The sequence below is a fragment of the Salvia splendens genome, chromosome 17, assembly GCF_004379255.2.
Source record: "Salvia splendens isolate huo1 chromosome 17, SspV2, whole genome shotgun sequence".
Taxonomy (NCBI): Eukaryota; Viridiplantae; Streptophyta; class Magnoliopsida; order Lamiales; family Lamiaceae; genus Salvia; species Salvia splendens.
In genome coordinates, this window is record NC_056048.1 from 23,970,645 (window position 1) to 23,984,736 (window position 14,092).

Genomic DNA, 14,092 nt, shown 5'->3' on the forward strand with positions numbered 1-14,092 from the left:
AAATGAAATGAAGGTTTTTCCCAATTTTTGTAGTTATTTAAATATTCAAATAGAAGAAAATGCTTAGGACGCCCCACTGCAGGTGGAAGGGCAGGAGGATAAAATGCTGATGTGGCGGTGCATAGAGCAGGCTTTAGGGCGCCCCACTGTGGATGCTCTTACTCCCTCCGTCCCATAGAAATAGACCGTATTTCCTTTTTCATCCATCCCATAGAAATAGACCACATTTCCTTTTTCGTCAGTCCTATAGAAATAATTCATATCAATTTATGAGAAGTTTTTTCTCTTTCTTTTTTACTTTATTATTTATGGATCTCACCATCCACTGCACAATTTCAACTAATATTTTTTTTCCTTCTCTTTTATTTTACCAATTATGTATTAAATCATTCTCTTTTACTTTATCAATTATGCATTAAAATCATGTCAACTCTAAAGCTAAAAGGCCCATTTCTATGGGATGAGGGAGTATTCACTTGTTATTTTTCTCTGAGTATATACATTTTTGTCTCAATTTATCCCATACTTTATGTGTCGCATTAAAATTTTAGGATCGAGAGAATAAACTAAAAGGAAAATAAAATAATAAAAATTGAGTTACCGGAAACTGACAGTATGGTTTAAATAGTTAAAACCGTCACAAAAGCAGGATATTTTCCTGAGAAGAAAGCGGTAAACCCTAAGCCGGAAAAGGAAGCCTCACCTGAATTTCGTCGGAGAAAAATGGCTTTTATGGCCTTGTGCGGAAGCAGCCTCTGGAAATCACCTCAGCTCACTTCTAAAACCTTCATTGTAAGCTCCGCTCTCTGCAATTCATGCTTGTTTATGATTAATGTGCTCGATTGTTTTGTTTATGCTCGTCTTTGCAGCACTGTAACAATTTGTCGGAGTCACTCAAGTGCAAGGACAATGGGAGACCGGTGGTCCTTGGCCGCGATTCTAACGGTCGGCAGTCGGCTGCGCTTCCAAGCTTCTTGACCACTTCCAATCAGTTCGTTGACAGCATCCTGGTTCCTAAAAGCGATACTCGTCTCCGCATTTTCTCAGGAACTGCCAATCCTTCTCTGTCTCAGGTCTCTGCTTCTTTATCTTTTTCTTCGATTGTGCTATCTGTTTTGTTAACTCGGTCGAAATTATTTTTCATGTGAAGGAAACGTCGGGTATGAATTAGCCACAATTTGTCGATAGATTGTACGATTTCACGATTTGTGAAGCTATTTGATTGTAATTCGAGTGTATGTAGTTTATGTTAATCATTGGAACTTGAAAACCTAGTTTGCGCTTCGGTTAAAGAAAAATGTAGGAGAAACTGAACTCACATCCAGGTTTTTTTTGTCGATTGGGTATCATTTCTGAATTTTAATTCAGCGACTTGCATATTTGTAAATGACTGGTTTGGTATGATATCGGTTATACTTTGATGCTATCGGATCTTGTTTCTTGGAGAAATTGCTACAATTCATGATGTGTTTTCCCGTGCCAATATAGTTGTGCCAATTAGTTTGTATTACCGCGTCTTTCCAAAGGTGACATTTGCTGTGAGGAAATTCTGTGATATTGTAGTTTGTATTATCTTCACAATCATTTCACCTTAAATTTCTGAAGAAGTTTGATTCGTTAATCTCTTATCTAAACCGTTGTGATGATACATTTAATGTCTGTATCTCCTTGAGCTTCGTTGTTCGGACCTATATTTCTTATAGGATGCGTATTTACTGAAAAACTTGATATAGGAAATTGCTTGTTACATGGGTCTGGAGCTTGGCAAGATTAAGATCAAGCGATTTGCTGATGGGGAAATATATGTTCAGTTACAAGAGAGTGTCCGAGGTTGTGATGTTTATCTTGTGCAACCTACATGCCCGCCGGCAAATGAAAATCTGATGGAGCTCTTGATAATGATTGATGCATGCCGTCGAGCATCGGCCAAGAATATCACTGCTGTTATCCCCTATTTTGGATATGCACGGGCTGATCGAAAGGTAAGGTTCTCATGTACCTATTTCTTATTTTGGTGCTTTTCAGTTTTCACTTAGAGATTGTACAGAGTTGGTGGCTGGTCACCTTTGTGGCATGCAATATTTTTGCCTTAACCATCTGATATGGAATCTTAACATGAGAATAAAAACTTTTGTTGTCGGCTGGTCGCATGCTCTGTTGAAACTTTGGTAGCATCCAGTTTTTTATCTGTGATGACATTGATTTTGTGTTATTAAATATTCAAATATACACTTCAGCATTAAATAACTTGAAAAATTGTGTATATGCTTGATTCTGGTGGTCTATTGTCACTTTAATTGTTGCCAAATGTTTCCGTAATGCCTTTTCTACATTGATCTTGCACCTTTGTCTTCACATTAATAAACGTAGAAAGAATGTAAATAAATCAGTAGATGAGCTCAAATTCATGGCAATGATACAATTATGTGTTCCTCAAGGCTAGGCTATCGATTTGTTTGTATGTTTGTGAATAGTTATACTTTTCATTTAAAATGGTTGAGGTGGTACCCTTTGGTTTTCTTTTGCTCCACCCATTTTGTTTGTTATGAAGTGTATTTCCTTTTCAGACTCAAGGACGTGAATCGATTGCAGCCAAACTTGTGGCAAATTTGATTACTGAAGCAGGGGCAGATCGGGTTTTAGCATGTGACCTCCATTCTGGACAGTCCATTGGATATTTTGACATTCCAGTAGATCATGTGTATGGCCAGGTAAGTAAAAAACTGCATATAAAATTGGCGTTTGCTACATATGATATAACTTGCGCACTAAGCTTACTATTGGCCTGTAAATTTCCATAGGCGATTAGTTGAACTTTATATGAAAGAAATATTTCAAAGACCACCCATAATTTATCATAGTTTGAGAGTTTATCTCCAATTATTATCATAATTAATTTAAGAACTTTTACATGTTACTGTCCTAGTTGCATGCTTTGGGTTACTCTCCCGGTGTAATATAATCAAGCCCTATTATTTGCAGCCAGTCATACTTGATTATCTTGCCAGCAAGATGATATGTGCTGATGATTTGGTTGTGGTGTCACCTGATGTTGGTGGGGTTGCTAGAGCTAGAGCTTTTGCCAAAAAGTTATCTGATGCTCCTTTGGCCATTGTGGATAAAAGGCGTCAGGGGCATAATGTTGCTGAGGTGAAGTTCTTTAACACTATGTATGCTTGTTAGTGCACCTTATCTAGTTAAGAAATGCCTCTTCAGTCTTCAGTAGTACTAGGTTGGGAAGTATACGAAGTTGTATGTTTGGTTGTCACAATCTAACAGATGTTTGCTCATTTCCTTTGAAAGAAGCTTGAACCCTAATATTGACTTGTTTAAAAATTCAGGTGATGAATTTGATTGGTGATGTTCGGGGAAAAGTGGCAGTGATGGTGGATGACATGATTGATACTGCTGGTTAGTGTGTTACAAATATTTCAAAAACAGATCCTTATTCCTTATTGATTGGAACTGATCAAGCAAATTAAGATATTTTGCTTAGTCTATGAAGCTTCTAAACCTGTAAAAAATTAGTTAAAAGGAGTATTTACTGAAATATGAAAAGCCCTTGTTGGAAGTGTGATGAAGTTACTAAAAACTTGGTAAGTTTATCAAGCAAAGTCTTTTTCCGACAGTAATGATGTATGCTTGTATCGTAGTTTTATTTGGCATTTTCAGTCCCTTCTCAATATCAAGATAAGATGATATAGTCATCTGTACTCTGTAGCTGGAATGATTCACTGTTGCACTTTTTTGTTATCTTTTATTGCTCAAATAGTTGGCGTCTGCATTTTGTATTCCTTTGGATGAATGCAGTCTTTCATTATTATGATATGTTGAAAAATATCTCACTCAAAATGCCATGCAGGAACTATTGCAAAAGGAGCTGCTCTATTACATCAAGAAGGAGCTAGGGAGGTTTATGCTTGCAGCACTCACGCTGTTTTCAGGTACTAGGTCCATATTTTAGACAGTTTTAATAGTTGATTGATTTTCCTGGAGCTAACACTTGTTGAATACTTGTCAGCAACTTAAATCACGGTGCGATTTTTATAAGAAAAATAGATTTCAACTTCAAATAAGATCTTCGTCTTTAATGTTTGGACTTATAATTTATTCGACTGCTTCATCTAAATTCCTGCATTGGTTCTGTGAAGTTACATCACTTGACTTGATAATGATGTAGCTGCAAACCAAATTTGGGCATGATGTAACTTTCAATATTTGCACATTGAGATGAATAATGTTCTATACTGTTCGAAATATTGCTGATCAGCTTAGTAAAGATCTACAAAAAGCCATGTGTTCGATTTACTAAAAGGTGTTGGCATACTTGTGCAGTCCTCCTGCTATAGAAAGGTTGTCAGGTGGTCTCTTTCAAGAGGTTATCATTACGAACACCATTCCAATTTCAGAGCAAAACTATTTTCCCCAGCTTACAGTCTTATCTGTAGCTAACCTGTTGGGTGAAACAATATGGCGCTTGCATGATGACTGTTCCGTAAGTAGTCTTCTCTGTCAAGTGTTTTCTCTTATGCAGTATTTTGAGATTGAAGATGGCACTGTATAACTCTTCCTCTTGCTCAAACTTTCAGGGTGGTTTTGAACCATACGCGAGCTTGGGGATCGACTGATATCGTAGTGTTCGTGAGAGACTCAACTTGCCATTGCAGTTTTGCTACAGTTGCGAAGGATTCCATTTGCTGAAATTTCCAACATCATTACAAGTATAGTGTAGTCCCGCTGTACAAATCTATTGAGACACCTGACGTTACCATGTTATAATGTGTTTGTACATGTCACTTGAATTTGTGCCATTTCTATATCAGTGAATTTCACTCTCGTAGTCTCATACTGTGATATTGATAACAATTAAACAATTTTCCCGCGGAATTCTCGACGGACTTCCCACAATAAAAAAAATTCACAAATTCACAAATTAAACAATTTCCGGAATTAAACAATTAATGAAATTAAATTTTCTACACAAATAGGGAAAAAAATTTCATTAAAAAAAGAAAAGTACATTTCACCAAATTAAAAAAAATACATTTCAATAATTTAAAACTACACCAACGACGACCCCTCCGCTGCCATACTTCTTCAATAATATCGTTCTGGAGTCGAACATGGGCTTGTTTTTGGCGCATGTCGGCAAATGCACGAACTCGATCGACTTCGTCATGGGGTATCCCCATGCGTACATTGCTAGTGGCCACGCCGTGGCTTGGACCCGTAGCATCAGCATCATCATTGGCTCAATCAGTCAGTGCTGGACCTTCATCTTCGACAATCATGTTGTGCATGATAATACATGCGTACATAATGTCGGCGATGCTGTCAACGTACCACAGTCGTGTTGGACCCTTCACTGCCGTCCATCGAGCCTAGAGCACACCAAATGCCCGCTCAACATCCTTGCGCGCTGCCTCCTGGCGACCCGCAAAATATATCTTCTTTTCATCTGCTGGACATCTGATCGTCTTCACAAAGACGGGCCACATAGGGTATATCTCATCCGCCAAATAATAGCCCATGTTGTGCTGGTTGCCGTTGGCGACAAAGTTGATGGCCGGACCAACGCCCATGCACTGGTCGTTGAAAAGGGGCGACGACTGGAGGACATTGATGTCGTTGTTCGACCCGGTTACTCCAAAATAGGCATGCCAAATCCACAACCGGTAGTTAGCTACCACCTCAAGGATCATCGTGGGATTCTTGGCCTTGAAACCAGTAGTGTACATCCCTTTCCAGACAGCGGGGCAGTTCTTCCATTCCCAGTGCATACAATCTATGCTGCCTAACATCCCCGGAAACCCATGTTGATTCTCGTGCATATCCAGTAAAGCATGACAATATTCGGGGGTAGGCTTCCGAAGATACCTATCCCCGAATGTCTCCCTAACGCCCTGACAAAAATACTTCAGGCAGTCGCGGGCAGTCGTCTCGTCGGTGTGGAGGTACTCGTCGAACATATCGGTCGCGCCTCCGTATGCCAACTGCCTGATTGCGGCAATGCACTTCTAAATCGGCGTATGGCCTGGTTTTACCAGCCGCATCCTACCGCACCCTAAAATACCCGTATCGACGCTCCAAAGCGCCCATGATACGCAGAAAGAGCGGACGATGCATCATAAACCGTCGCCGGAATAGGTTCTCCCCAAACCGTGGCTCCGGTGCAAAGTAATCCGCGTACAACCTATGGTGGGCAGCGAGGTGGTCTCGGGGTACTATAGTGCGACGATGGATGGGTAGAGGCACCGCCAGCGCCGAAGCCGCTCGTTCCTCCCTCTCCGCGGTCTCCCGCACACGTGCGTGAATCAGTCGCATCATGTGTTCATAATGCCCATCACCACCACTACCACAACCGGCCATTACGGATATATAAAAGAAATTTAGAGAGAGAAAAACTTGTTTATACAAGTGGTGCGAATGAAATGAAGTTCAACGGGATGTATTTATAGAAATTAAAAAAAAACATTTTATTCAATAAACGGGAATTCTGCGCGGACGTCCGTGGGAGTCAACGCAATGGCGGACGTCCGCACGGAATTCCCCGCGGAATTCCGAGGAACGCCGCGGAACTGCGAATTCCTCGACGGAATTCCGTATTCGTGCATGCCACGTACAATGGCGGACGTCCGCCACGGAATTCCCGCACGCCGGTGGGAATTCCGCGGTGACGTCCGCCACTACTGATGCTCTTAAGAAATGAATTGTGGAGTAATCTTGCCTTTCTATTAATTTGGATATAAAATCTTGAAGCCTCTAAGAGCATCCACATCCGTGCTCTTGCCAGCGAGCACGGATGTGGGCCCGACCCCACTTTTTCTGCCTGCTCTTAGGCAAGAGCACAACACCCACATCCGTGCTCTTCCGCAATGACGAGCATAAGGGTCCCACCATTCTATTATTTAATTTAAATAAAAACATTTCCACAAAATTAAAATTCATTAAAAATACCTGGAATAATATTACAAATTACAATAAAATTAAAAATTACATGATTAGATTCCTAAAAATAAAAAGTACATAATTAAAATCCTAAAAAATAAAAATTACATAATTAAAATCCTAAAAAATGAAAATTACATAATTAAACTACTAAAAAATAAAAATTACACAATTTAAGCGTAAAAATGCCCCCGGTGAAGACTAATCATCATCCGGCAATACCCCTAACGTTCTTTGGAGACCCCGTATCATCGCCACATGCGATCGAAGTTGCTCGGGGGTCATATTTGACCTATCAGCCAAATTGAGTTTGGCCAAAACCCCCCATAACGAGTTGGTGGGGGGTTGAGGTGACACATAGGGAGCGGGAGCGGGAGCGGGGTCGGGATCGGGGGCGGATGGAGTCGCGGCACGACTGTGGTTGGCCGCCGCCTTCTTCATTCCTTGCGGTCGGCGTTGGGAACCGCTCGGACCGGCATCGGGGCTACCCAAGTTAGCTCCGGCAAGTTGGCTAGCCACGTCTTCGAAGCCGGCGTCGGATAAGGATACCGACCTTGACCGTTTGGAGGAGCCGCTAGAGGAGGATGTTACGTCTCCCCTATACTTCGGATGCGACCGCGTCTCCTAACAAATGTTGAGGTACTTAAACGACTTGTAGTTCATGGATTGGTAGGTCGACAAGACGGAACTGATGATGTCGACCTCGCTCCGGCCTCTCCCCGCCGACCTCTCTTCCTGGAGGTAATACCCCTGGAACTTTTCGATTTCTTCGTTGGCTCTGTATATGGCATTGCGCACCATGCTCTCGTTGCGCTCGATTGTTCCAGCCGGCCGGTTTTCATTATACCGGCGACAGATGCGCCACCAATAATGATCGCCGGATTGGTTCGTGCCAATCTCTGAATCTCCGGAGATTGACAAGAACGCTTTGAACAATTGCTCCATCTCCGCCGAAGTGTACGGTGTGCGGACACCGCGAGTAGGAGGAGTCCAGGTTTGGGAGGGGCCGCTCGACCTCGCTCTAGGCTTGGGTGTCCACCCTTATTGCCCTTCAGGGGCATCTTGGTCGTCGATCGGGTAAGGCCGGTAGCCACCCGGAACTTCCGAACCTTGGGTTTGAGGAGGGACAGAATATTCCGTTTCCGAACTAGGAAACGGTTGTGAACCGAACCCATCGGGGTTCCAACCGTAGGAGCCCGGGAGGTGATAGCCGTGGCCGGACATTGTTTTGTTGTAAGAGTAAGAGTGAATGAAAGATTGGATGAGAATTGAGAATGGAAATGAGAGAATTTGGATGATAATTGTGTAGTGTGATGTGAATTTTTGGTGTGGAATTGTGGATATTTATAGATGAAAATGTGTATTTTTTGGGAAAAAAATTGAAAAATAAATTAAAAATGGATATAATTTTTTGAGAAGAGGGAAAATATTTTATTTTTTTTATTTGGATTTCTTAATTAAAATCGATTTTAAAAAAAAATGCCGTTGGCCAATCACACGCTCCCACGTCGCCTGCTAGCTGGCACGGACGTGCTCGATGTATCGAACAGCGCCGTGCCAGCTGCGCGAGCGCAGCGGAGGACAACGTCTCCTTGCCGCTCGCACGGACGGACGCAGTCATGCTCGCTCTCGTGGATGCTCTAAACATTGTAAAAATGAGAGCTTAAGGTAGCAAAAATCCAGTAAATGGCAACAAATCGGAGCCCCGAGATCCGGAAAGACGCCGTCCACAACCGCTGGGTGATATTCTCTCCGGCGAGAGCGCGCCGCCCCTCCGATTTCAAATCCAAGACCGACGCCTCTTCAAGCGCTAATACCCACACCGAGTGCCCTTTCTGCGCCGGTCACGAGCATGAGTGCGCCCCCGAGATTTTCCGTTTCCCGCCGGAATCTTCCCTCGACTGGAAGGTTCGGGTGATCCAGAACCTCTACCCGGCTCTCAGCCGCGATTTGGAACCCCTCAATGCTGAACGCGGCGGCGGTGGTCAGGTTACTCTGCGCGGATCGGGCTTCCACGACGTGGTGATCGAGTCGCCGGCGCACCCGGTTCACCTTGCCGATCTCTCCCCTGCTCAGATTGCCGATGTTTTGCTCGCTTACAAGAAGCGGATCGATCAGCTTCGCTCCTTTGATTCCATTAAATACGTCCAGGTTCATCTCCCTAGCTCCCTAATTTATCACTCAACTCTGCTAAATTAGGTTTGAGAGTGAGGATTATAGAAGTTTTACTGTGTCAGAAATAGAATTGCTTACTATAATCATTAAATTATGTTAATCAATCTATAATATTATCACTTGCATATTGCATACATATTATTCCCAATTTCCCATCATGATAAGCAAATTGAATTTGTAAAAAGTTTGTGGACACGTTGAAACTGCTGTGTTGGGAGAATGTATAATCAATCATCTGTTGTTAAATCTTACAAGCTGTCTTTGAGATTGGGATAAATGTGAATCCATATATCTGTTGCATCAATGCAATTAGGTTTTCAAGAATCACGGTGCGACAGCAGGGGCGTCAATGAGCCACTCTCACAGTCAGATCTTAGCCCTCCCTGTCATTCCACCCACTGCTTCTGCAAGGATTCAAAGTATGAAGGAACATTTCGAGCAAACGGGAGAATGCGCCATTTGCCAAGTTAAACAAGAAGATTTGTCGATTCACGAGTCCAACCATTTCAGATCGATTGTGCCTTTTGCTGCAACGTTTCCTTTCGAGATATGGATCATTCCTCATCACCACTCTTCTCATTTCCATGATATCGATCCTGATATGGTAATACATTCTCTCTCACCCTCACTCCCTAACTGCATTGCTCTTGCTAGTAAAGTACTTTTACTTGCTTGTTTGTTGAGAGGATGGCTGATGTATGACAGGCAAGTGATCTTGGTGGTATGTTGAAGCTTATGCTGGGGAAGATGAGTTTGCAGTTGAAAAACCCGCCGTATAATATGGTGATACATAGTGCTCCTCTTCGAGCAGAGTCGACAGAGCTAGCTTTCTCTCACTGGTTTACACAGATAGTTCCTCAGCTAACGGTGGTGGGAGGATTCGAGCTCGGAAATGGATGCTATATCAATCCTGTTTTGCCGGAGGATGCTGCAAAAGTGTTGAGGGAAGTAAGTGTTCAAGATTAGAGGCATGTGTATGAATTCCATTCTTGATCTGGATCATTTGATTTGCTTAGATCATGTATACTTTGAATCTTAATACAGAGGGCTTTAATGAAGGAAGATGATTTTTGCTCGAGTGAAAAATAAGATATCTATGGATTTGAAACTATGCTTTTCTTATACGTATTCTTTAAAGGTTTTATAAATTTAAATTTTTTGTATTAGTTCATTCTTTTTCATTTGTGATTGATTATTTTAAAACTTGAAAAATATAATTTAATAAGTATATTAATGATTTAATAATGCATAACAAAAAAATTTAATTAAATTAAAATATTATAATATCGAATTAAATTATAGTAGTAGTAAAAAGTTTTACCTATAACATAATAGCAAATTTATTATAAAGTAATATTGCAATTACAAGTACATATTTATTGTGAGTACCAATCACAATCTTAGTTGTTTTTTTTAAAAAAAATCCGCTATTCTCAAGAACCATCCAATATCAAGATTACTTTTGAAAAGCTCTTTTGAACACAGTATAATTATGCTGAAATTGATGCAAGCTACGAGCTTTCCTCATCTCTCTGTTTCTAATGTCTATAATATGTGTACATCCTTATGAAATGCATCTTCTTATCTCTTATCTCATGCGGAATAATTATGTTTTATCATTCCTTTAATATTGTTTTGGTTCAGATCTGGTGCACAGCGGTTGCCTCCTGGTTTGCAGTTACGTCAAGGGTTACGTGCATAATATTTTAGCCTATAAATATGTCATTTAAAGGCTGAATATGATATCCACACGTACCTACTTACCTTATAGAACTCAAGCATACTATTTTTGCTCTTACCATAGGAGGAAAGCTTGACGTCATGGAACCATTCCACATCATGCTCAGTGAGCTCGAGGCTTCCTCAATTTCTTTGGTTAACTAATTTTGTTCTTTTTAATTATGTTTTCGTTCCATTTCATTTTATTAATTATATTTTCTTTTCTTGACATTTTCTAAATTATATTTTTTATTTTTTTTCATTCATTTTTATATATTAATTTTGATACAACATCGTATTTGTTTTTAATATTATATGAATTTATTGGTATTTTTTCCTTTTAAGTTATATTTTTCGTTTCTTTCCATCCATTTTTATTCATTACTATATTTTCTTTTTTAGATTACATCATTTTCTTTCTTTTTGTTTTTTATAAAAATAAATTCAATAGTAATGATTAGATTTTTAGTCCATCTATGTTACTACTTTATAGTTGATCCATGTTAAAAATTTATGTTGAAATTATAATTGGCTATTTTTATATATATATGTATATCTATAAGTAGGTTGAGTCATGTGAAAGGATTATTATGTTAGTAAATTTAATGTATAATTTAATTTATTTTAAATTTTATTGAAAGCTATACAAACTGTTAGGCGAAAGTAGCTATACATATTGATTATTGATTTTGTGCATTGCAAATTGATTTTGTTCCTTATTGTATTGTAGTTTTAGGTGAGGCGAACGACTTTAAAGATGACAAACGAGTTATTTTACCTATGAGTTATGTTGAAGAGTGACGAATTGTGAAGAATTGAAGGTTTTAGTTTATAATGCTGAGGTTGATTTTAACTTTAAAGTTAATGTAGTGTATTAAGAAGTTTTAAAAATGATGAGTAATTATCCATTGTGTTTAATTCTTTATTGTGATAGATTTTTATCTTCCTACTCCATGATTTAATGTTTAAACATTATATTATGTGATTTGTTTCAAATTTATTATGCTTCAATGTTGATTTGTATAGATTTTTTATTCTCATATAATTAAAATTGTTACTCATATTATTCATTGTTAATATTGATTCTAATTTTATTTAATTAATTTAAAATTGAAAATTAATATTTTAAAAATATACTATTATTAATATGTGCATGCATAGGTGTGATACTAGTTATCATAATATTGGAGTAGTACTTTATTTTAGTGAAAGAGAAAAGAGAGAATTACCCAGAACTTTATAGCTACAGTATTTCGGAATCAAAAACCCTAAGCACTCTCCCATCTTTTCTCTCTCCATCATCTTCCCAAGTGGTTGCACTTGCAGAAAAGCATGCACATCTACGGGTGCATACAGGTCTCCGGTAGCTTGGTGCAGAATTGGGGTTGCCGGAGCTAAGAACGGCCACCAGAATCGCACCTACACAGATAGAGCTATGCGAGGGAGAAGATAGAGTGAGAGAAGAGGGACGTTGCATTAATTCTTGAATGAATTACAAAAATGGAATGAGATCAGCTTATATAGCTGCATTTGTAACTAACAATGGCTAACAAACTCTAACCGCTCTAACTAACTCTCGTTTAACCTCTCAACACACAAACCGCGTGTGCATGTACCCATGCACACTCTTATTTCTTGAAAACACGTCAGCCTTTATTTAGTTGACATATATCATGCATCAAACGTCCCTCCCTCAAGTAACCTTGCCCTCAAGGTTGGAATTGCGGAAATCTCTCTTGAATATCATGCAGAAATTCCCACGTCGTGTCCTCGGGGAAAGAGTTTGCCCAATGGATCAATACCTGTGTTGCTGGTTGGTTTTCGCGCTTGACTAAACGTCGATCCAAGATCTGGACTGGCTCCAAGAAGGTGAAGTTGCCGATAATAGGAAGAGTGTCGTGGAGCTGAGATAGTGGCCCGATCTTTTTCTTTAACTGAAATACATGGAAGAGTGGATGAATTTTGGCATCAGCCGGCAGAGCAAGTTTATACGCAACTTCCGCGAACTTGTCTATCACTTTGAAGGGTCCAAAGAAGCGTGGGCTGAGCTTGTGGAATTGCCTATCACGCAGGGTGTTCTGGCGGTAGGGTTGTAGCTTCAAATAAACCCAATCTCCAATACTAAAGCTGTGGTATGAGCGATGCTTGTCATGTTGCTGCTTCATGCGGCGTTGAGCGCGACCGAGATGGAATTTTAACACATCCATCATAGCCTCCCTAGCTAAGAGGCTCTCATCAACATCATGCACGGTTGAATCTCCCCTGAAATAAGGAATATGAAGGGGAGGATACAGAGCCTCAAAGGGAGTGGTCCCTATGGCCATGTGAAATGAGGTATTGTCCTAAAATTCTGCAAGACTAAGCCATTTACTCCAATTGGCAGGCTGATCTCCACACATACAACGAAGATAAGTTTCCAAACACCGATTCACAACCTCAGTTTGGCCATCCGATTGAGGATGGTAAGCAGTAGACATATGGAGCTCCACACCTTGCAGCTTAAAGAAGTCTGACCAAAATTGGCTGAGAAACACCTTGTCCTTGTCACTGATGAGGATAGTAGGAAGTCCATGGAGCTTAAAAACGTGATCATGGAAGGCTTGGGCTACGGTAAGAGCAGAATATGGATGAGTAAGACACATGAAATGAGCATGTTTAGTCAATCTGTCCACCACCACGAGTATGGTTGATTTCCCATGAGATAGAGGAAGTCCTTCAATAAAATCAAGACTAACTTGTGACCAGGCAGCTTCAGGGATAGGTAAGGGTTGAAGCAGCTCGGGTGAAGCACTATTGTCATACTTAAAACGTTGACAAATATCACATTCCCGTATGAAATTTCTGATCTGTTTCTCCATGTTAGCCCAGTAGAAAAGAGAAGATAATCTCTTGTAGGTAGCAAGAACACCATAATGTCCACCAGAGCTTGAGTTATGGAATAACTGAATGATTCTTAAACGCAAAGCCTCATCATTTCCCACCACTAAACGACCATTCCTTCTTAACTGATTCCCCATCCAAGAGAATTTGGATGTAGAAGTGGTGTTCTGCTTAAGCTCATTGATCACCAGTGTAAGTGCTGGATCAGATTCCCATAAAGCTTGAATTAAGGGGTAAAGATCAGTACCAACCGTAGTTATAACCATACAAAGCACCTCAGATGAATGCACTCTAAATACTGCATCAGCAACAACATTTTCTACACCCTTCTTATAGGTAATCTCAAAATCAAAAGCCATCAATTTGGAGA

At 40.1% G+C, this 14,092-nt stretch overlaps 2 protein-coding genes across 2 annotated transcripts; both read left to right on the plus strand.

Annotated features, from left to right (window-relative positions):
• The first annotated feature begins 633 nt into the window (after positions 1 to 633).
• Positions 634 to 4,846, plus strand: LOC121773914 (ribose-phosphate pyrophosphokinase 1-like). The gene is made up of 9 exons (XM_042170834.1): positions 634 to 792; positions 870 to 1,073; positions 1,734 to 1,982; positions 2,568 to 2,711; positions 2,983 to 3,150; positions 3,342 to 3,411; positions 3,863 to 3,944; positions 4,336 to 4,495; positions 4,590 to 4,846. The coding sequence occupies exons 1-9, from the start codon at positions 724 to 726 to the stop codon at positions 4,626 to 4,628; spliced, it is 1,185 nt and encodes a 394-aa protein (XP_042026768.1). The 5' UTR covers positions 634 to 723; the 3' UTR covers positions 4,629 to 4,846.
• Positions 4,847 to 8,565: 3,719 nt separating this feature from the next.
• On the plus strand, positions 8,566 to 10,247 carry LOC121773436 (ADP-glucose phosphorylase-like). The gene is made up of 3 exons (XM_042170294.1): positions 8,566 to 9,099; positions 9,437 to 9,727; positions 9,829 to 10,247. Exons 1-3 carry the CDS (start codon positions 8,635 to 8,637, stop codon positions 10,087 to 10,089), a joined length of 1,017 nt encoding a protein of 338 aa, XP_042026228.1. The 5' UTR covers positions 8,566 to 8,634; the 3' UTR covers positions 10,090 to 10,247.
• The last annotated feature ends 3,845 nt before the right edge of the window (positions 10,248 to 14,092 follow it).

Excerpts from the sequence above, each read along its gene's own strand:
- LOC121773914 (XM_042170834.1), top strand. The coding sequence starts at position 724 with ATGGCTTTTATGGCCTTGTGCGGAAGCAGCCTCTGGAAATCACCTCAG. Across the intron at positions 2,712-2,982 it reads TAGATCATGTGTATGGCCAG|CCAGTCATACTTGATTATCT; the intron begins GTAAGTAAAAAA and ends TATTATTTGCAG. Across the intron at positions 3,945-4,335 it reads AGCACTCACGCTGTTTTCAG|TCCTCCTGCTATAGAAAGGT; the intron begins GTACTAGGTCCA and ends ATACTTGTGCAG.
- LOC121773436 (XM_042170294.1), top strand. The coding sequence starts at position 8,635 with ATGGCAACAAATCGGAGCCCCGAGATCCGGAAAGACGCCGTCCACAAC. Across the intron at positions 9,100-9,436 it reads ATTCCATTAAATACGTCCAG|GTTTTCAAGAATCACGGTGC; the intron begins GTTCATCTCCCT and ends CAATGCAATTAG. Across the intron at positions 9,728-9,828 it reads ATGATATCGATCCTGATATG|GCAAGTGATCTTGGTGGTAT; the intron begins GTAATACATTCT and ends GATGTATGACAG.